Below are 21097 nucleotides of genomic sequence, written 5' to 3' on the forward strand. Positions count from 1 at the left end.
AAGGTTCACAAAAGTGTTCCAAGGTTCACCAAAAAATGTTACTTACAGAATTATTAGTAATACCAGATATTACCAGAAACAACCTAACTTTCCCGGAATGAAGCATTAATGAACAGTTAAGGAGAGGGAGAAAGTAGAAGACAATTAGGCAAAGAAATCCGCAAAAACAGATATGTGAATATCTAGGCTCCGCAGCAAGAGAGTGAAGAGCATGTATAGTGTAGCTTCAGGCATGTGACTCTACCTCACAAGTCTTAATTGCTCCCTCTGAAATGGGGATCGCATACTAAATGCCATCCTAAGGATTAATGCCCAGGGCTAACGCGGTACTTGGTGATAGTAAGTTTTCAATACTTGCTACTCGATATTTGCTACTATTACAAATTAATTATTATTGACTAAAAATAGGTAGTGAGCTCCCTATCACTGTAGGTATCCAGGCGGGCTCACTTGTTACTTGAAGAGGAGGAGGCAGAGAGGACTTAGTCATGGTATGGATGACGGGAGGGACTACTATACTCTTCCTGACCTAAAAAATTGTGTGCAGTCACTGAAAAAAGAAACTGACTTCAACAGTGAGATTGTTTGAGATTATCGTGCAGAGGGACCAGGGAACCCATCGCCAGCAGGAACATCTCCTCAGAGAGTTATGGGATGATGCAGCTCCCAGAGGCCAGCCTTGCTTTTCATGCAGATGAGGCACGTGTGAGGTGGTTGCCCCAAACTCTGCCCATTCCCTGACCCGAGAGTGGCCCAACCAGCTCTGGAAAAACTGCAGGGAGTGCTCTCCACACACTCTGACTTTCACGACAGGGAAACCACGCTGCAGGCGATGGCGACAGTACGAACAGGGGCGGCAAACGCATGCGATCACCTGCTATGTGCTGAGCTCTGGGCCGAGAGCTTTGCACACACTGTCTCACTGACTTCTCCCATCAGACCCATTTGTCTGTCAGTGTCTTCGTTATGTGTCACCACATTTCACAGATGAAAAACCTGAGGCTCAGAGAGGATAAGTATTGTCCAAAACCTTTCAGCCAGTTAAGGGACAAGGGTTTGAACCCAGGTTTAAGGTACACTCACAATGTGAGTGTACTTTCAGGGCCTCGTGACAAGTTGACAACTCATTCACATTATAGACGAATCCTATTCTCTTTCAGGACCTGTCACTCAATGTCCCACCCCACTGGGTTAGTTGGTCCCTCTCAAGGGAGCTGGGAGCAAAGAAAGCTGAAACTGCCATGGACATTATCTAGTAATTCCCGGAGAAAGAATAAGACTGAGAAAAAAAAGGCATACGTTTCACCCACAAAATGGGTACCCCAAAAGAGCAGCATGGAGAATGTTTGGGGAGCAAAGCACCCATGCTTATAGAAGTCAGAGGTTTCAACCTTCATGATAAGCTGGGCACCACAGACAGAATGTAGTCTATTTTATCACTTTTGATTTCTTCTAAAATACTTTGGTCAACCTAGACAGGCTTCGAACTTGCTCATCCCAGTATGATCCCTTGGACTTGTGGCAAACAGGTTCACTTTGCCATGTCAAGGCCAGGGGTTAGTCCCCTGCATCTCTCTAGACCTGCGGAGATCTTCAAACTGTTCTCAAATCACTTATGGCACCTGTCTGCACACAGGGCAGATCCCAAGGGGACTAAGTTATAAGCTCAAAGCTAAGAACCCAGACTCTGGAATCATAGACACCTGGGTTCACATCTCAGCTCCTCCATTGAGTACGTACCCTCTCTGAGCCTCAGTTTCCTCATCGGTCAATAGGAATCTCGGTATCTCATAGGTCCGTTGTAAGGATCGATGAGATCATGCAATATTGGAAAGGCAGTGGAGTGTAGAGGTTAAGAGCACAGGCTGTGGTGCCAGAATGGTTAAGTTCAGAACCTGACTCTGTCACTAGCTGCGTGTCCTTGGGCAAGTTACTTAACCTTTCCGGGCCTCAGCTTCTTCAACTGACAATAGAGATAATGATAGTATCCACCACGACAGAGTAGGGAATGAATGAGTTCCAGCTTGGACAGTGCTTAGAACAGCGCCTGGCACATTAGCGAGTACTCAGTAAATGAGAGTTGTTATGATTAATGCCTGTACAGCCCTCAGCACAGTAAAAATAAATGTTCAATAAATGGTAACTGTTTTATTACAAGGTATACTTTCTACAGAGAATTGTATGCACATTTATCTCCTGGAAAGCAATTAAAAATGAAGATGTTAGGGAAAGTCTTGTCCTCAGAGTAAAGTCGTAGCAGAGAGAATTCACCACCCTGTTGCCTTGGCAGGACACCCCAGGAACCCCCACGACCAGGCTCTCCTTCGCTTCCTAAAGACCTTCATTCAGCCATCTACTCTTTCAGCAAATGCTCGTTAAGCACCCACAGGGAGCCCAAACGGGGCTGAGAGCAGCCAAGAGGAGAATAAGTTGGCTCTGGCCCCTGCCTCCCTAGAGCTTACAGGGCAGTGGGAGAAATGCACGCTAAATAAATACACACACACATGCTTATTTAAGGACAGCTGCAATCGGTGTTATGAGGGACGTGACGAGAAGGTAGAACGGGGTCCTGACGTGGTCTGGCACTGGAGTTTACGTGAGGGAGGAGTCATTGGAAAGCTTTCCTGAGGAAGTGACATTTAAGCTGGCACTTCGCAGGTGAATAGGAGCGGGCTAGGTGATGCCTGGAGTAGGAGGAGAAAACGAATCAGTCGGACAGGCATTTAGTTCCGAGGCCCTGAAGCCATGAGATGGCTGGCTTACTAGGGGGACAGAAAGAAGGGCAGTGTGGTGGACTTACTCCCAGACCACCCACTCAGAAGCACCCGGCTGGGAGGCTGGAATTTGGAGAGAAACGCAGGTTCTCGGGAACTGCATTTTCAGCTGTCACTGTTGTCTCTTCCCTTTCAGACTATTCTTGCCTGCCGGCAAAGATGGCCAGGTCTCAGACCCTGAGTCCCAGGGACAAGTGCCAGCCATTCTCAGCTTAGATTCCCAGAGGCTGCACTCATGGATCACTGTGCCCACATGTGAACCACCACAGGGACTCTGCCCTCTGCATGCCTTCAGATGCCTCAGCCTCATCCTGGCCACGCCTCACTGGGTTTTGTGAGTCTATTTAGGAAGATAAGTTTCCCTCACTGAAGAAGAGGGGCAGAGCGTGAAAGAAAACAATGTCACCGAGGGAGGGACCTGCCATTGACAGAAATGGGGACATTCTCTTAGGGGCATCATGTATTATCAAAGAAGCCAACCCCCAGGTCATTGATTTCTCTGCTGGTTTACGTGCTATGGAAAGAAGACGTGTTTAAGTTTCCTGTAGTTTTTCACACTGGAAATCGATGCTCCGGTAAAGGAAGCCATCAGTTCCAGAAGTAGCAGGTTTCTTTTGGAATTTACGCATCGGGAGTCTGACGCTATCCTCTAAATGGTACTTTTGTTGTCTTTTTGTTCAAGACAGCAAGCGTTTTCCAGGATCAGAACTGCCTGCCAGCCTCCCTTGATAAACAGCTTACCAGCTCTCTTGGTAGATAGGAGGTTTAATAATTAGCCTAACTCATTGTTTATCTAAGTGGCAATTATCACCGCAATGAAATAATATTTTAAGTGCAAGGGAAGCCTTCCAGATAGCTCGCAACTAGAATCTGCAGGCTAGGAATGGCCAACACAGCTTCTCAGACTCAGAGGAAAGGGCCACTCCATCTGGGCTGGCGGACCTCCAAGTCTGAGATGCCATCATCAGATGCTGCTCCAAAGACCTAAGGATATGTGCCCGGGAGAAGTGCAGGGTCCCAATCCTTTCAACTGAGGCTCAATGGCCCAGCAAAATATGAAAGTGCGTCCTGTGCTTCTAAAGCGTAACAGTCTAGAGTCTGTGGAGTTTGTGAAGCAACCACACCACCGCAGGAGCAAATCTCAGCAGGTGCGATTCAAGGAAGATGGGACCAGTAAGACTCCGCCTGGCCTAGCTGAGGCGGATGTCCACACTTCTGAAGACCCGACTGTGATGGGCAAGACTCAAGCATCCCGGCACCATCATCTCCCCACCTACTCGCTCTCCTTCCCCAGGGCCCAGAAGGCAGGGGGCTTTCAAAACATCGGGATCCAAACCTCCCCCAGTCTCAGGAAGCATTTCCCGGTTTTCAAAAGGAAGAGACTCACAGCCAGCAAGTCACTGGTGGAAATGCCAACCGCATCCCAAAGTGCCATCCAGGTCAATGGCAACCTCTCTGAACAGGACATTGTGTCTTCTGACCTTGCCTACTTAAGGCTGGCTCAGCATCTTGAAGATGGGCCTCGAAGGGTCCAGGTGTCCCACCCGTTCCTCCCTAGAATGTCCAAGGTGCAGAGCAACGGGCCTGTTAGCATACGCCTGGAAGCAGGGACCTGGAGAGCCTCAGAGAAAGCAACAGCTGCCATTCAGGTCCCGGAGGACATTTACCACAGTCCCACCTGGGCAGCTGCAGAGCCCACTTCCAGCCAAGACAGGTCTGCAGAGATAAGCAACTCCCTCCACCCTCTGGCTGACATGTGTCCAGGAGACGGGGGAAGAGCGCCGCCATCGGATGCAGAAAGCCCCGCCTCCCGTGTAAATGCCACCAGCGGTGCCAACCACATGCCAGGCACGGGGACACTTAACACCGAACTGCTTTTGCCCAAAGACAACTCTGATGACAAAGGCTTTGGCCCCCTGTCATCTTGGTCAAAGGAAATGTGTGTTCCCTCAGCTCCACGGACTCACGACTCCCCCTCACCAGGCTCTGGCAGCCAGCCCGCCCACCCAGGAGGGGCTTCAGACTGTTCTTCCTCGAGTAACAGTCACCAGGATCTGCTGGCACCCAAACCTAACAACTCATCAGAATCTGTCCCTGAGTGTAAGGAGCAGACGGCAAAGAACCCCACGCAGTCGGACACCCCGGAGTTTCGAAATTGCCCAGGAAATGATCACCTGCCATCCTTTCTTCCAACGAGAGAGACTAGATTTCAGAGCCACAGGGAGATCAGCGGGATCAATCAAATTCACCTGGCAAGGGGCGAACTCTGCGACCTCCAAGGCCGACTGCAATCGGTGGAAGAATCTCTGCACTCGAATCAAGAGAAAATTAAAGTCCTTTTGAATGTCATTCAAGACTTGGAGAAAGCTCGGGCTCTCACGGAAGGGTAAGGTGAATTTTTTTTTTTTTTTTATATTGAAAACTACTGGATTAAGTCATTTGCCAGAACGGGGCAGAGAGAGAGCATTGGTTTTCATTAGTAAAATGTCTCCAAAGTGTTTGAGGTTTGGTCGTTTCCCCATCATAGGCAATGGCCTCCCCTCTCTTCCGATTAGGCTCCATTCAGTCCTAAGCTTGGGTGGCTTTCCACGGCTATTCGTCTTTGTTTCCAAATATTAAGAGACTGGAGAAAGGGGACATATGAAGTAGCGGGGTGAAAATGCTTTTTATTAAGATGGGGGCCCAGCTAAAAAATGATGGGGGAAAATGATAGCATGCAGGTACTTCCCACACCCCATCCTTGAAGCAAGTCACAGTATTTGCACAGTATTTTGGTTATCTGTGTGTTTTTCACAAAGGACTCAAGGTGGCCACCAAGCTTACTGGTGACCTTCCCCTCCACTGACCACTTTCATGGCATGGGCCAGTCCATCACTGACCAACTAAGTAGAAACTGAAATGAAATCACAATTCTGCAAAGATAAAATGCTTTCCTGGGTGACTCAGCACCAGTCTGGGGAGGGAAAGGCAGTTATTTATTTAGGTGTGCAATGTTCATCTCTAGAAAAATGTGCTCCCTAAAGACTGAGAAGAAGGAATGATGAAAGCGAATCAACAGAAAAGTAGGAGACAGAAGTAATCAAGTGACACTTGCTGATATACATCAGAATCATCATCATCTTATAAGAGAGAAGCTCTGTGATGGGTACAGAGAGAAATGTACTGAATTCAGAGGTCAGGAGTTTTAATAACCTCCCTTCTACTCTGTTTCCCCTCTATACAAGGGATTAAGAATAACTGACTTATTTCACAGGATTGTTGTCAGCATGAAAAAATCTCAGATTTTTAAGTGCTTAAACATTTCTAAAGCTCTCTAAAGATGAGGTCCTATTATTATGGGGTTCCTGTTTCCTTATTTGTAATGGTCATGCAAATTAAGAGCCTTGCTCCCGATGAGAGGGACAATGTTGGGCTGCAGGAAAGGGTCGTTAGAATTGCGTGCATCCCACGGGACTTTTGCCCATAGACTTACCCAGCAAATGCTCTATCTTGCAGGCGCAACTTTTATCGAACTGGCCAAGATCTCAACAATTGCAGTACCTGCCAGAACACGGCATGCATCATATACAGGTACCTGACCACAACAAAGACCGGCATGGAAGCTGTGGGGTCCACAGAACACTCTCATAAATTCTCTTAGGTGCAGAAAGTCAAGGAGGAAGCAAAGACAGGAAGCCTTTGAATACCAGAGACTTAAAAATCAAGGTGCTTAACTGTGAAATGGTTCTACTAAGACAGGCATTGCTTTCCTCCTTGCAATAAGGTCTATAATGATCCCTACACTTACTGAACACTAAGTATAGACACCTTACAAAGCTCTGCATGCACATATGCATCACATTTCAAAATTCTGTCTTATGAGGTAGGTGTTAATGTCCCCAAGGAAGTCGAGACATTTGGCCCAGCTCACAGAAAGCATTTTCAGAGTGCAGAAGGGGCCAGGCTCAGGACTGAAATCTAGATCTTTTGGATTCCAAACGCTGTGATGGAGATTATTCCACCACAGTGCCTCTTCCTCAACAGTAGTTATCAGATGGCAAGCATTTACTATGTGTCAAGAAACAGGCTAAGCACTTTGTGTTCATTTCTAAGTACATCGTTTCCTTCCAGCAGGGGGTAAGGCTGCTGCAATAAGGTGGATTTTTATAAGTAATAGAAGGAAAACATCATAAAGTGGTGAGAGCACTGAACTAAGAGTCAGAATCCCATTCAGATGTCTGCTAACTTGCCTGCGGCTCGGTTTTCTCCTGCGTAGAGTGGGGATGATTATCCCTATATGGAGTTGCCACGAGGAGTAAATGAGAAATATATGTGAGCGCTTTTTGTCACTGTAAACCTTTGTACAAATCCAAGGGCTTATTACTGTTATTGCTAGAAAGATCGATGCCCTTAGCGGGACGCCCATTTCAGTGGCCTGGTGGAAAAGCGGTCAGAAGCAGTCATTTCTGTTGATGGCATCTGATTTTGACAGTGTATGGTTTTGCTTTCTCTGTTAGGTTCTCTCTCAGGTGAGAAAAGCAACCCAGTTGGGTTGCCTGTGTCTTCTTCTAACAGTTTTCTTTCTGGGCTGCAGAACCCTGAGGTCTCACCCTAAGGGGGCGGAGACCTGAAGGTGGGAGGCCCCGACCCTCAGGCAGAGCCTCGGCCATTTTCTCATTGAACTGTTGGTTCCTTGCCCTTAGGAGCCACAGAACCAATGTTTTCACCAAATGGCAGAAGCCCAGGACCAAGCACAGAAAATGCCCTTTATCTAAGTGTAAAATAGCTCCTAAAAAAAAAAAAAAATCCCCTGGAAAAGGCTCGTGACATTGGAAAGTGTGAGGAGGCAGTCTCTGTCTCATCAATCGCTACCTTTTCTGCTCCTTTTTTTTAATATTTCCTATCTTAAGCAAATTTTCTAAGCACTAGGAGGACAAAAATTATTAAATGTCTAGACAGATAGGGAATACAAAAACTATTCATCACAAACAAGAATTATTTTTAACTAACCTCCTTTTACATTTTGGATAGTCTCTTTTCTTCATCAGCCAGATGATGTATTTTCTATTAACTTAAGATGACTTTTTATTTAGCTTATGCAAATGAAAAGGACAAGCGATTATTTCTCGGTCTACTGTGAGTTTCATGGCCTGGCCCTGGGCGAATCACTTCTGGCCTCTGAGTTTCCTCCTCTGAAAAATGAGGTCCTTTAATTAGATGGTCCCCATGGTCCTTTGCAGTTCTGACATTCTGATGTTCTGTGTTGAATTAAAAGTGGCAATATTTGGCTAAGCTATGACCTTCCAACAAGTCCGAGACTGTTGGCATTTTTCTAGTACCTACTTTAAACATCCCAAGCAAACATTCTAAATTAAGTTACACCCCTGGATGGGTTAGTAAGGCTCATGCATACATCTCTTTCCAGTTTTCCAAGAACAGCCATTGCATGCTGATTACACATTACCATTCAAAGCCAAACTGTTCCTCCAGACAGTATCTATATCCTTGTATCTAAGCCATTGCAAAGGAACAGGCAATTAATTTGATGAAAGCAAAGAGATCAGAAAAACATCCCATCATAGTAACAGTGGGAAGATGAGATGTGTCATTTTTTTTTTAACATTTCAAATGACTTCAAACTCTATGTTGTGTCCTGAAAAGTCAGATCTACAAACCAATGAATAAGTGATGTGAAATGTTCATCCTCAGGCCTTGTTAAGCTGAGGTCTCTCTCCCTGATGACGGATGGGCCCAGCGCACGTCACTGTCCATAAAGCGCACGGGCGCATGTTGAACTGCCTGCCGGGTCTTCTTCTCTGGAGATGTTGCTGCTAAGTTAGCAGCACATAAGGTTTTCTAAGTGGCTCAGTCAGCCAAAGGCTATGGCTACTACTACTTGCTTCTATCAACACATGCGGGGTCATCCGTTCTGTCCAACTCGTTCTCTCTGCTCCAAGAGGAGCCTTCTGGCCACCACCCCGTAAGCCTCCTGGGCTTTCTCCTTACCATGGAGCCCTTCCATAGATCCCATCTCATCAGGAAGCACAGCACCAACACAGATGCCTAAGGATTCCATCCACGCATGGCTCTCCTCTTCCAGAGTATTCCTTACACCAGGGAGAATGGGCTCCTGTAAGTTCTGACCGCTGCAGGCTCCAAGGGAAGGGGGCGGGAATTGGCTCTTTGCCTCAAGATGATTCCAGCAGACTCCTCATCTCTCCTTAGCATTAATTCTAGGACATTTTTCTCAAAGAGTTGGGTGACTGCCACCTGTGGCACCCAAAATTAAATAACATGAATTACTTAGTGAGAAAGTTGTTCTCTTTCCAAATTTATTTCAATCCTTGTGATTGCCTAGAGGGGGAAATCAGGATTTGTGCTAGAATGTCTTCAAAACCTTTCTAATGCTTATTTATCACCCTTCTTTGCCAAGAGAGAGCAGGACTCATGTTCACAGCCATAGGCAAGCAACAGTATCTAGCCAGAATGTAATCATTTTAAGATGTTTATTGAAGCTTTTAACTTTTCAAATTAGTCCCCCTAAATATTCATTGTAAATCATGCAGGTCTCCATTTTCAAAAGCGATATTGCCTATTTTGCATAAATGTTTTTAAGTTTAAAAAGGAAATTAATTTAGAGAGCAAAAATAAATAAACAAATAAACCAATTAAGTAAAACAAAACAAAACAAAACGCAAAAAACAAAAAAACATAACGGTGGTGGGTGGATGGATTATTGAAGTTTGAGAAAAGATGCCCTAAGGAGTCAGTTCCTTTTCCTCTTTCAAAGGCACCAGGCCTCTCCGAGCCACATCCTTCCTCCCTTCCTCGCTCCCCTCTCTGTTCCTCCAGCCAGATCTCCCTGTGCTTTAGGTGCACTCTAAAAATGATCACTGAGCCTCTTTGGAAGGCTTTGACTATCCTGATCATGCATTTATTTTCTGGACGTAGCTCCCAGGAAAAATCTGCTTGCTTTAAGCCGTAAAATGCCTCAAGTGTTTTAAAGGAGGAGAAGAGGAAATCTTTCTTATGACACCACCTTCTTCCCCTACCACCTCTTTTGTCAGCATGTTTTGTCTCTCTCTGTCTCCCTTTCCCTCTTTCTCTCTCTCTTCCCTCCCTCCCCACTCCTCCATCTTTCTCTCTCTCCTAACTATAGGGATATATAAACTAACTACAGATATTTCCAACTTAATATATCAAAGGCACATCAGATTCACCTGATACCAAACACACTCTTTATTTTCCCCCACAAAATTAATTCTCTTCCTCTATTTCTTATTTTGTTCAGTACAATTAACCATGACTCCATAAAAAAAACTATAGTTCCCATAACCTCACTCTTCTTCACAACACACAGCAAATTGGTTACCAATTCCACCTGCTAAATCCAGCCCCTTCGCTCCATCCCCTCTGTCTCTGGTCAGTAAAGGCCCTCATCATTTGTTGCCTGAACTCTAACCAGTCTTTTTCACCATAGGTCCCTTTGGCACCATCTCAAGTAATCTTCCACATGGATTGCTAAATTATCTGAAAAGTAGAATCGGACTATGTCACTCTCCCTGCTCAATGATCTTGTCCTGGTTGCTATTATTTCCTTTTGCTAATTTTTCAAGCCTCTTTAAAAATGCTGCTAAATTTCTTACCTGCTGCATCTCCTCTATTTCTCTCCAGCTACTCGACTGGCTTCAAACACCATGTGTTCTATCACACCTTGGTGCCTTTGCCTAAGTTCTCTCACTTCCTGTAACGCCTTTGCTTTGTCTGAACATCTCCTAGTCTCTCAGTTTAAAATCCAGGTAAAATCTCTGGATAACTTTATCCTGCTTCCCGAGAAGGACTACCAGGGTATGTGCTTCCCTCTGCTATGCCATTTACCCTACTGCATTGTATCGCAGTATTTATGGGTTTCTTTCCATCAGCAAATGGCTAGTATCTCAAAGTCATGGGCCAGTGTCTAATACACAGTCGGTGCTCGATAAATTGTTGGCAAAGAAGGGAATGGCAATACTGACTCGGGGAGGAATAAAAAGCAGTGGTGGGCTAGAGACAGTTATTTAGACTGGCCAAAAGGAACACCATTGTTACCACCTGTGTGTGCCCCTACCGTTGGGTGGGGAAATAGAGGGTCTTAGTTAATCAAATGTTCTTATTAGGGAAGGAGGGCTTCTATGTACCAGGTCCACAGTACATCCTTTTGAACTGAATCAAACAAATGACTGAATGTAGGACATTAGCTGTCAGTTTTCAAATACATGGAATGTTACATACTCTCAATGAGACAAACCTAATCAAATCTTCCTTCAATGACTCAGAAAGCTTGTTGCAATTTCACAGGACACTGAGATCCTTGTTGATCATGCTCATCCATTATTGCCCAGTACTGCTGCGCCCACTATGGTAGGAAAGGCAAAGCTTGATTTGTACAAAACCACAAACTCCATCTATGCTAAAACATCTCCCTTCTGTGGCATTGGAACTACACCAGTGACCTCTTTGGGAGAGGTGATTAATGCATGAGGTCTGCAGGTTCTCTTGGTAGAACATCCAAACCCTGCATGGTAGGCATCTGTACAATATTCAGATCAGACAGCTGAAGCTGAGAGAGTGAGTCTCTTGAGCAATTATTCTGGAACTAATTAAGAAGCAATGACAAGATCAGAATTCAGTTCTACCTGCCTGCTAGCCAGATTCCACAGCAGGCTGCCCTCAGAAGCCAGACTCACTTGAGGGGTGTTAGGGTTCAGCGGAATATGATATGGCTGAGTTCTACTTAGCCTAGGGCATCCTGAGAGTTTGCATTTAAGAGGCAGGACCAAAATAGTGTTTTCAAAGTGTGATCTTGGGTCATCTGCATCACAGTCTCATGGATATCTGTGAATAGTGGTTGCTGGGCATCACTCCCGAAATCTGCTTAATCAGAAGGGTGGGGTGGAAGACGGAAATTTGCAGTTACAGCAAATTCTGATCCCAATGAAGCTTGAGAAACATTCAAATATGTAAAATCAGGGTCTTGAAAGGAAAGGGCGATTTACTAGGAACTTTTGTAACCAGCCTACATGTCCATGAATAGAAAGTTCTTGCTAATGAAATACTTTTGTTTTAAATGAATCATTGGAAAGATGCCTTACTTTTCTGATTGGTTTCAATGGTAGAGTTGGACAGTGATATACAGACCTAACTAGGGGGTGCAGGTGACTTGAACATCTATGGATTTTGGAATCCGTGGGTGTCCTGGAACCAACCGCGGGATGACTCTCCTTCTCCCCACATCTTCCATCTCCTTGGGCCTCATCTGAGATGAGCATGCCTGCTGACATTCCTCCTCCAACAAGGTTAAGACCAGTCAATGCCCAATGCTACTGTGAGGCCAAGAGGCTAGGAACCGCCCCCTGGAGGATCAATTACAGGTACCTGACAGGGCGGGTGTGCAAAGTGCTGCCCGGCACCATGGCCTCTTAGGGAGGGGGTGCGGTCACGCCATGCTCCTGAACCAGGTAATACGCATGAGGCTGGATGCTGAGTCCTCTCATTTCCTCAAACTCCACAGACCATAGGCTTCTTTTTTATCATTATTGAGTCCTCCATTGTTACAACTGCTTTTGAACCAGACAGAGAAGTTATGGATATTCTAAAGGAGATTTACTGCAGGCGCCTCCCTTTGTACCCAGCAACCAGCATCCCTGTTCCTGGCGCTGACCCCTCAGATTTGATCATCAGAAAGTATCATAAGGGGTCTCTGTGGAGCACACGCCAAAGCTTTAGAGCCGTTTGCCCTGCAGGAGAAAAGACAGGCCTTCACCTCCTGAAGAGCTGCATGAGTCACCCAGGGGCACACAGCTGGTGGTGCTGGAAGCCTTTCTTGGGTTTCCTTCTATGGTTAGGCTTTTTGAACACTAGGTCTTGGCCTTGCCTGCCACTTAAAGCTATTACCTAACCAAGAAAAGGGCATTTCACTAGAAATGTAATATGCGCCAGGCCTGTGGGTTTAGATCCAACTTAAATTATTTAGTACTTTCCTTTGGTCTGCCCATGATGCTCTCCCAGCATGGAGCCAGATACACTGTGAAAGCCTGATCTTCCAGTCACAGTCCTTTCTCTGGCCAGCAATGAAATCCGTGGTGAAAAATAACTATAAAGCTACTGAAATAACTAAAAAGTACTTTCGAGTAATCGCAGATGCATTTGTACTTCTCATCACACTACAATATGGACTGAGCAGCATTCGTTTTAAATGCTAGAAAGTGAACATTATGGTAATACCAACCAGCCTCCCCAAAACAACTGTCACCAAATATAGCTCAAGCTGTCTCTTTAGGAAACAGGCATACAGTCTGGGGTGCATGTGGAAATTTCTCTGAGCCCCTATAGACTGATCCCCAAGACATTTGCCTCTAGTCTCTGGAGTGTTAAGGGGAAGGAAGTAGGATTTACAGCATCAGCAATTTATCTGCAATAAAAATGAAACCTATTTTAATGCGTTAATAACTAAAGAGGCTGAAACATGCCATAAATATAAAATCAAGCAAGCTGAGAGTTTCACAGGAATAACAACGAACGGCTGCTGGCACGGAGGCCACGGTCGACCACAGAATGACCCAATCTTTATTTCTCTGTCAAGTTAACGTAACGTTCATTACCATTTGTCATACCAGGCATTGTGCCAGGCATTTTGCTAAACACCGTGCATGTAGTATCTCATTTCAGACCTCCGACGACGCTAAAATATGAGTATGGTTATGATCCCCATTTTACAGGTGAGAAAACTGAGACTCACTAAGGTTATGTGTCTTGTCCAAGATCCAACAGGGCCAGGGCTTACACAGGTCCTGCTTTCAGGAGATTTTTCCTGTCCCTTCCCTTCTTATCTTTGACTTTGCATAATCAGCGAATATATGTGCTAAAGTTCTCTGGGCTGACCTACCCTTTTTGAGGACTTAATGTGAAGCCCTTCTCGACACAGAGCCACAGAGGCCAGAGCGCAGATTTCTTCCACAGAGTGATCAGCAGTGAAGATTTCTGCAGCTTGGTCCTGCTTATTTATGTGCCAAGAGGAGAACGTGCAATTCTCTTAGGTGTCGTCAGCTGACAGATGCCCTGGGAGAAGGGGTGCACTTGCCAACTCGAAATGAGTGCAAGTTGTGAAGCTTAAAATTACACCCTATAAATAAGAAGCAAACTGGTCATTAGGAGAAAGTTTTAGGAACAATATCCCTTCCAGGCTGGGGGAAAAATGAACTAACTAAAAGTCCTACTTTCCTGGACTGTGATTCTCTCCCAAAGACACTTTCCAAAGTGACATGATTTATCCTAGTAGTCAGGAACCAAACTGCCCTTGCTGATTCCATTTATTCTCACAGCTGATCCTTTAAATAAGAAAGTTGCAGGAGGTCACTAAATCTGTGGTGCACCTGGGCCCTGTGGCAAGAGGGGTCACTGAACACTCAACAGAGATGAAGAGGTAGAGAGGGGTCCAGGATCTGGAAGATGTCTCCTCTTCAGGGAGATGCCATAGATCATTTGTTTCTCAGCCAGCCTGCTTGGAGCATATGGTTTATGGCAGTGGCTTGTCACTGTTTCTCTTTATAAAAGACCAAGACCCACGTGCTGAGAAGGAAATGCAAAGGGCCCACTGGAGACCTCAGCAGCTTGCCTAGTCTCTAAGATTGCTGAGCCTGATATCACCTTGACCGAGCTGACTGCTAAAGGGTGCCCGTCTTCTCCAGGTGTGTGGCCTGCCTGTCTGAATGGCCCTATAGTCTGAAAACACTCTTTCAGGGTGGGCCGGTCAGCGCATGCAGCCCAGCTTCAGGTCGGGTCTGATCCCACAGGGGCCTGTGGGATCATTTAGGTGCCCCAGGCCTTGGTCACCACCACATCAGCACCCCCACTGCACACACATCTGGCAGCCTGGATCTCACACAGGTGAAGACTACCGTGTTCCTTCAGCACAGCGTAGCTTAGAGCATGGGCTTTGCAGTCAGGCACTCTGGGTTCAAATCCCGCCCGCGTCGCTTTCGGGTGTGTGCCCTTGGAAGCACATTTAACCTGCCCTTGCCTCAGTTTCCTCCTTTATGAAATGGAGACCATATCTTTCTAGTGGAGCTGTGAGAATTACATGAGATATGTAAGAACTGCTAAATCTGTAGTGTCGTGTCTACAATACAGACTTCACTCTGTGAGCCACGGTCCTCTTTCTTCTCCTCCTCCTCCTCTTCCTCCTCCCTCCCTCCCCCTCCTCTTTCTAATTGTTATTATTATTCATTTAAATTACCATGTATTCTCACTTAACATGGTCTAGGTACTGTCTTGTTATTTCTTTCTTAGAATAAGACCCTGGTGACAGCCAGGCCCTGGGCCAAAATGTTTGATCCCTCTGTAGGAGAAAGGATGGACTACGAGTCTGGGAACCAGGCTTAGATTCTGATCATAACTCATAGTGCGACTTCTCTTTGCCAACTCACTTGTTAGCTAAATGGGGATAATAACAACCTTCCCATCTTCTTGGGCTATCGCGAGGATAAAATGAAAACACAGATCTGAAGTGTTTGCACTTTGAAAGTGCTATATAAAAGTAAGAGGTTTCTATTGTTTATTTGTTTTGATGTAAACTTTTATCTCTTTTTGGTGCACCCAACTTCAGTTTGCCCAGCCAAGATACTGCATCCAGAACCTGGCTCTGTGGTTTGCTTATGTACTAATGTATTTATCTACGTTTTGCTTCTCACTCTTTCTTCTCCCAGACAATCCATGACTTAAGCTTCCCACCACTTCCAATTACCTAGCAAAATATCCTTCTGCCTTTCACCTCACATGATGGCTAGAGCATTGATCTGTCAGCTAGATTAGTGAGGTGCCCTCAAGAAAGAAATCTGAAACCTTTCTTCCACCCCTGGTTTACTTTCGCTTTCTAAATGCAATGTGGTACCATGCACAGACATCTCGGCTGGGGGGCTCTTGGGCTCCCTAGACAATGAACCGGGCACCCCCGAACCAGGTGTCAGGTATTCCATGCACCCTCAGAGGAACAACCTCACAGACTGAATGTTCTACACTGTCTCAATGGTTCTAGGCCCAAATTCTATATCGTAACAATTTCTTGGCTACAATTAGCCCCCACTGTGAGGCGAAGCTCTACAGAGTAAGCACTCAGCCCTCCTCTTCATCCATATGGAATACAGATGGCGGAAGATAATAAGGGGGCGGGGGGAGGGGGACAAGGAGGCTCTGATGAAGGAGAGAAGGGGAGAGGAGGTTAGAAAAGTAACTGGTATTTCACCTTGACACCAAACACAAGGCAGATGGCCGTTCCCCAGAATCTACAAACAACCTACTCCTTGAATTCTCACCAAGTAGGCAATTTATTCTTTTTAAGAGGCTGCTGATTACGGTGGGTTATCTCTTTTTCTCCACCCAGCTTCAAGGTGAAAAAGAGATGAGAGAGAGAGCACTGCCCCCCCGCCCCAGCTCATAAGGCAGCTGCTACCAAAACAAAATACACGCCCTCTCCTCTCCCTCAAACCAAACAGTAGTTTGTCAAATGGAAGAATAAGAAGGAAAGCGACAATTTTCCTTTATGTTAATAAATTGCTTTGGCCTAAAAAACATTAATCAATTTCTTTCCAAAGTGCACACACTTCTCTATACTATGCTATTTGCCTGGCCTTGAAAAGAAAGTCACTTTCAATCCCCTTTAAATTGTCAAGACCAGTATGGGGAGTTGCAAGAGGGGTGGGGGTAACTCTCTATGTCCCAGTGATTATAATGGAACCCTGTGGTGTTTCCATAGAAACATAGAATGTATTCTTTCCTGAATGTACATGGAGGGGAGGGGTGAAGAGTGATGTTGCTGGCAAAGTATACAATTACTGAAGAGCTTAAGGTATGAGTGAGGAGGTGAGGCTTCGGTCACTAAGATAGGAAGACAAAAGACTTAGTGAAGAGCAGAGTGGGCAGAGACCATATCCTACGTGAGGACATTTCACCTGTTGTTATTGTCCCGTCTGTGCAACTACCCAGTGACATAGCTTTATAACCCCCACTTTCATCCGAGTCTCAGAAAGGGAAGCAACTTGCCCAATGTCACCCAGCCAGTAAGTGGGGCAGCCTCGGTTCAAACCCAAGAGTATTTCACTTGAGAGCCCTTGCAATATCCTCTATATTGTGCTGCACTTTGAATTGTGACAGCGACACGGAGTTTACATTCTGTCTCCTGGTTTTTCTTTCTACAAGCCTGCCAACTCTGTACACATTCTGGATTCACCCAGAGCATTATTATTTTGTTATTGGTATTAGGACACTATTGTAAGTCTTGATACACTCAGGTGGTCTGTTGTTGTTTGCTTGAATTATGAAGTCAGAAAAATGTCACATATAAGGAGAAGAAGGAAGCTGGTTTATGTGTTCATATTATATGCAGAGGTGTATGAATGAAAAGCTGAAAAGTAGGAGTATTTGAGATAGACACAAAGCATATTTTTAAAGCAACTGTTTAATAATCTGCTTCACACATTAGGACGTAAGACCCACAAGAGCGGTATCTATGTCTGTCTGTCTTACTTTTGTATCCCTGCACAGTGTTAGGGCCAGAGTAGGATGGATGAATGGATGGGTGCGTGGGCGGAGGGAGGGAGGGAATGTCTTACACCAGACAGCAAAGAAAATTCTTAGAATGAGCAGGGGGTTCTTACTTTCTTTGGCTCCACCTGGTGCTCTAGGATGAAGGTTATTTTTCTGCCTCAAGAGAGAGGGCAAGGCCATTTCAGGAGCTAGAACTGTAAATGCAGATGTTCTCTATCTGAACTAGTGCTAGGTGGGGTGATAATCAGTTTGCAACTTAACTGTGTTAAATTTCTTCCTCGAAGCAGTGCAGAGGTTGCAGGAGACAACCCTTTCCCAGGCTCCAAATCCATCTCCTAAAGTTTCCACTGGGAAGACTGAGGTTGTAGGTAGGGCAGACAGAAGTCCACCCTAGACCGAGAGATGAATAGGGGTGCAGTATTGGGTAGTGTGTCCTATAAGGGGGAGCCTCAGTGCGTGTGAGTCTGTGGATGCCTCTGCTTACTGACCTGGCATATCCTGGGCTTTGGCTAGAAGGTCTCCAATAGCTCTTGATGTTGGCTAGCATTTACTGAGGACCTAGAGCCACTGGACTGCCAGCACCCGGGAGCCGGGGAGAACGTCTGTGTGTCTGTCTATCACTCCTTCCCCAGCACCTAGCCCAGGGCCTGGCACATGGCAGATGCTCAACAGATGACTGCTGGATGACTGGCTGACTACTTGGTGCCTAGCTCTGAGTGATGCATGTGCATTATCTCGTTTAAACTTCACTGAGATCCTATGAGTAGGTAACATGTTCCTTTTACAGAAGAGGACACTGTGGCTTAAAAATGAGAAATGACTTCCCCAAGATGGCACAACTAATCAGATGTGGAGCTTTGCTTTGAAAATCACGGTCTATGTTGCATAGATGGCACAGGTTGCCCAGCCAAGAGTCCCTATAGAGGGGACCGAGGAGAAACAAAATAAAAGGATGTAAGCCGAGAAGAAAATCTGTGTGAAGCTTATCGAAAATATAGAAAGAAAAATAATCAGACACCCCTCCCTGATGTCCCTAAGCAGACACCCCATCGGCCACTTCAGCTTCTTCCATCTCAGTTCCCAGTCACAAAAAACCATTCGGGGGCTTCGTTAGTCATGTGTGACAATGATGATTTGTCTTTTTGGCAGCACTTCGTCTGATCCTGGGTCTTTGGGGGGTGACATGGGGACAGTAGACAAGGACAAGTGTCCCTTTAACGATAGATAGCTCCTTTCAGCCCTCGCTGGTCAGAAAGGCTTTAGCCAGTCATGCCACATCACGAACCAACGTGGAGTCTTTCGTCTTCCATATGAAACATTTCATTTCCTCCTTGCTAAGCAAGGAGAATGCACTGTTTTTGTGACTCTGCATTTCTTCCGCTTTCCACACGCCCACACTGGCTCCTCATCTCTGGCCTTCTGAGAGCTCTAGTATGACACCAGGTAACAAACACAGCGAAAGCTTAATAGTCTTCTGACAAGTGTCGCAGCACTGGGAACACCTCCACAAGTAAATCTCCTAGGGCGGAAAGTGGACAACTGAGGGCAGAGGGAGCCCACGCACAGCCTGCGGGATCTGTTTTCTCTGGCCCGCTCCCTGGTCTCTGGGGAGGCTGAGCCAGAGGAATGAGGCAGCTGACAGTCCCTGGCGCCTGCCAGCCTGATTCCCAAGCCCCTGAGGTCGGGGAGCGTGAGTACCCACTGCATAGGCCGGAGCTTCTGCACCCCATGGCCCCGACTGTTTCGACCTCTGGGAACCCTGGTGTGTGATGACTTGTTTACCTCACAGACCAGTGTACAGACCATACGACGGAGTCTGTACATTAATAACTCCAAAACACACAAATAAAATAGAAAAACAAAAGTAATGTTAACGGTGACAACAGTAACAGAAACAACAGGAGCTAACTAACACAGATGGAAGGCTCACTATATGCCAGGCATTGCTCAGAGTACCTCATTTATACCTTCTCATTTCATCGATATACATAATTAATTCCAAAGAAAGCCTTTGAGATAGGTGCTTATATTATGTCCATTTTATAGGTAAGAAAACTGAGTTGTTAGTTTTATTGTATATTCTGTATTATTTAAATCTCATAATGAGGCAGTTTTCATGCATGACATATAAAAGGAATTAAGAATTAGAAGCATTAAACAAATGCGAGACACACTGGAGCAATGTTTACTGAACACCTACTACAAGGCTGCTATATTACATGCCTCATTTAAACTTAGGAACATCCCTGAGAGGAATGCATTATGGGTACCAATTCAGTCAGTGAGAAATTGGAGATTCACAGAGGCAGCGGAATTTTCCCAAGGTCCCACAGCCTGCAGGTACTTAAGCTCTGGGACTAGATTTCAAAGCCCATGTTCTTCCATGTCGGTTGGACACTGGTGATGCTATATCAGTATGTGCTGATTAGAATTTACTTTCCTTCCTTATTCTCTGTGTTTTTCAGTGTAGAATATGATTTTCGACAGCAGGAAGGCAGGTTCCATGAAGTTCTACAGAGTCTGGAAGAAGCGGAACCAGCTGAGGAGCCACCTCCCCCACCCAAGTCCCCAGCGGAAGCACCGGTTCCCGAGAAGCAGGACTTGAGGAGGAAAACCAAGAAGGTGAAGAAGAAATGCTTCTGGTGGATCTGAGCTTGCTGGGCCCATCTGCTCTGCCCTCCCTACACACCTCCCCGAGGCGGGGAGGCCACTGCACGCAGGCCTTCTCTGCAGAGGCCCCAGCCTGTGAGCCACGCCATCTGCAGAATGGGGCAGACTCGGGGCTAGGTTAGCCGTTGCTGGATGCCTGACCACCAGCTTCACCTGAGTGCTGGCCACCGCCTGCTGAGGACTTCATGGACCATGGAGTGACCACTTGCCTAGTTGCCTGTCATGCACAACCTGGCCACATCCTGGTTTGCGAGTCTAGATTCCGTGAGCAAGGCCCCCTTCGTACTTTCCAATACCTCCGTGATGCTAAGCACTTCCTTCCCAACCTGATTTCACCATCCCAGAAGCAAGAAAAAAAGAAATGTACAGAGCAGGAAGATAGAAGAGGGTTTGAAGCAGATATACCAGAAAAAAAATAGATACATAAACTGGCAGTTTTCTATGATATTGGCACACATAAGTATGACAGAAATAGGCAGGACATAAAAATGTAAGATCGCCTGGTGGATTGGGTCATTTTCATTTTTAATTAGCCCCTTGATCCCAAATCATGAATTTGTCATCTCATGCCGTGTGGGCCTTGCAGTCTGTGGCAGAGTAAGGTCACTGCAGCATATAATGAACTGGCTAGTGTGGCTATCCTGTAGTTGTAATTGCTCCAGGGCCCAACTTAGACAATCACGCTTCTCAGCCTGAGACCGCCTGGCAAATGGGCGGGATCTGGTTGGGTTTGAACTTTAAGATTCCACGTTAATTTCCCTGCAACATTTAAGACCATGAGATCCAGCAGCTTGTTCATCCATTTCATCTTACCAGTAACATGTATAAGACTAAGATAAGATATAACACTGGTTCTCATTCATTCATTCATTCATTCATTCATTCATTCCTGCAACAGCTTTGTAGATAGGTTCAGAAGTATATTAATCTACATAATCTCCTTTCCTGGAGATCAGGACATGGTCACCTGATTGCAGAAGCAGCAGGACTGGGGATGAGGATACCTTTATATATTTTTCCATTTTAGTATTAAAGATATTTCCTTCTGAAAGTCTGAATTCTTTTAAAGTCTGGCTCATTCTTTTGACGAGACC

At 45.7% G+C, this 21097-nt stretch overlaps 2 protein-coding genes across 2 annotated transcripts in view; one reads left to right on the forward strand and one right to left on the reverse strand.

Annotated features, from left to right (window-relative positions):
- Window positions 1–21097, reverse strand: part of DOCK2 (dedicator of cytokinesis 2) — a 370198-nt gene that overhangs the window by 185962 nt on the left and 163139 nt on the right. The window lies entirely within an intron of this gene.
- Window positions 3815–19985, forward strand: FAM196B (family with sequence similarity 196 member B). Its single transcript, XM_011356688.1, has 3 exons — window positions 3815–5160; window positions 6270–6344; window positions 19799–19985. The coding sequence occupies exons 1-3, from the start codon at window positions 3815–3817 to the stop codon at window positions 19983–19985; spliced, it is 1608 nt and encodes a 535-aa protein (XP_011354990.1).

The sequence above is a fragment of the Pteropus vampyrus genome, unplaced genomic scaffold, assembly GCF_000151845.1.
Source record: "Pteropus vampyrus isolate Shadow unplaced genomic scaffold, Pvam_2.0 Scaffold30, whole genome shotgun sequence".
Classification (NCBI taxonomy): Eukaryota; Metazoa; Chordata; class Mammalia; order Chiroptera; family Pteropodidae; genus Pteropus; species Pteropus vampyrus.

Bases quoted from the DNA above. Each gene is read 5' to 3' on its own strand.
- FAM196B (XM_011356688.1), top strand. From the start codon at position 3,815: ATGGCCCAGCAAAATATGAAAGTGCGTCCTGTGCTTCTAAAGCGTAAC. The intron at 5,161-6,269 runs GTAAGGTGAATT...TCTATCTTGCAG, and splicing joins GCTCGGGCTCTCACGGAAGG to GCGCAACTTTTATCGAACTG. The intron at 6,345-19,798 runs GTACCTGACCAC...TGTGTTTTTCAG, and splicing joins ACGGCATGCATCATATACAG to TGTAGAATATGATTTTCGAC.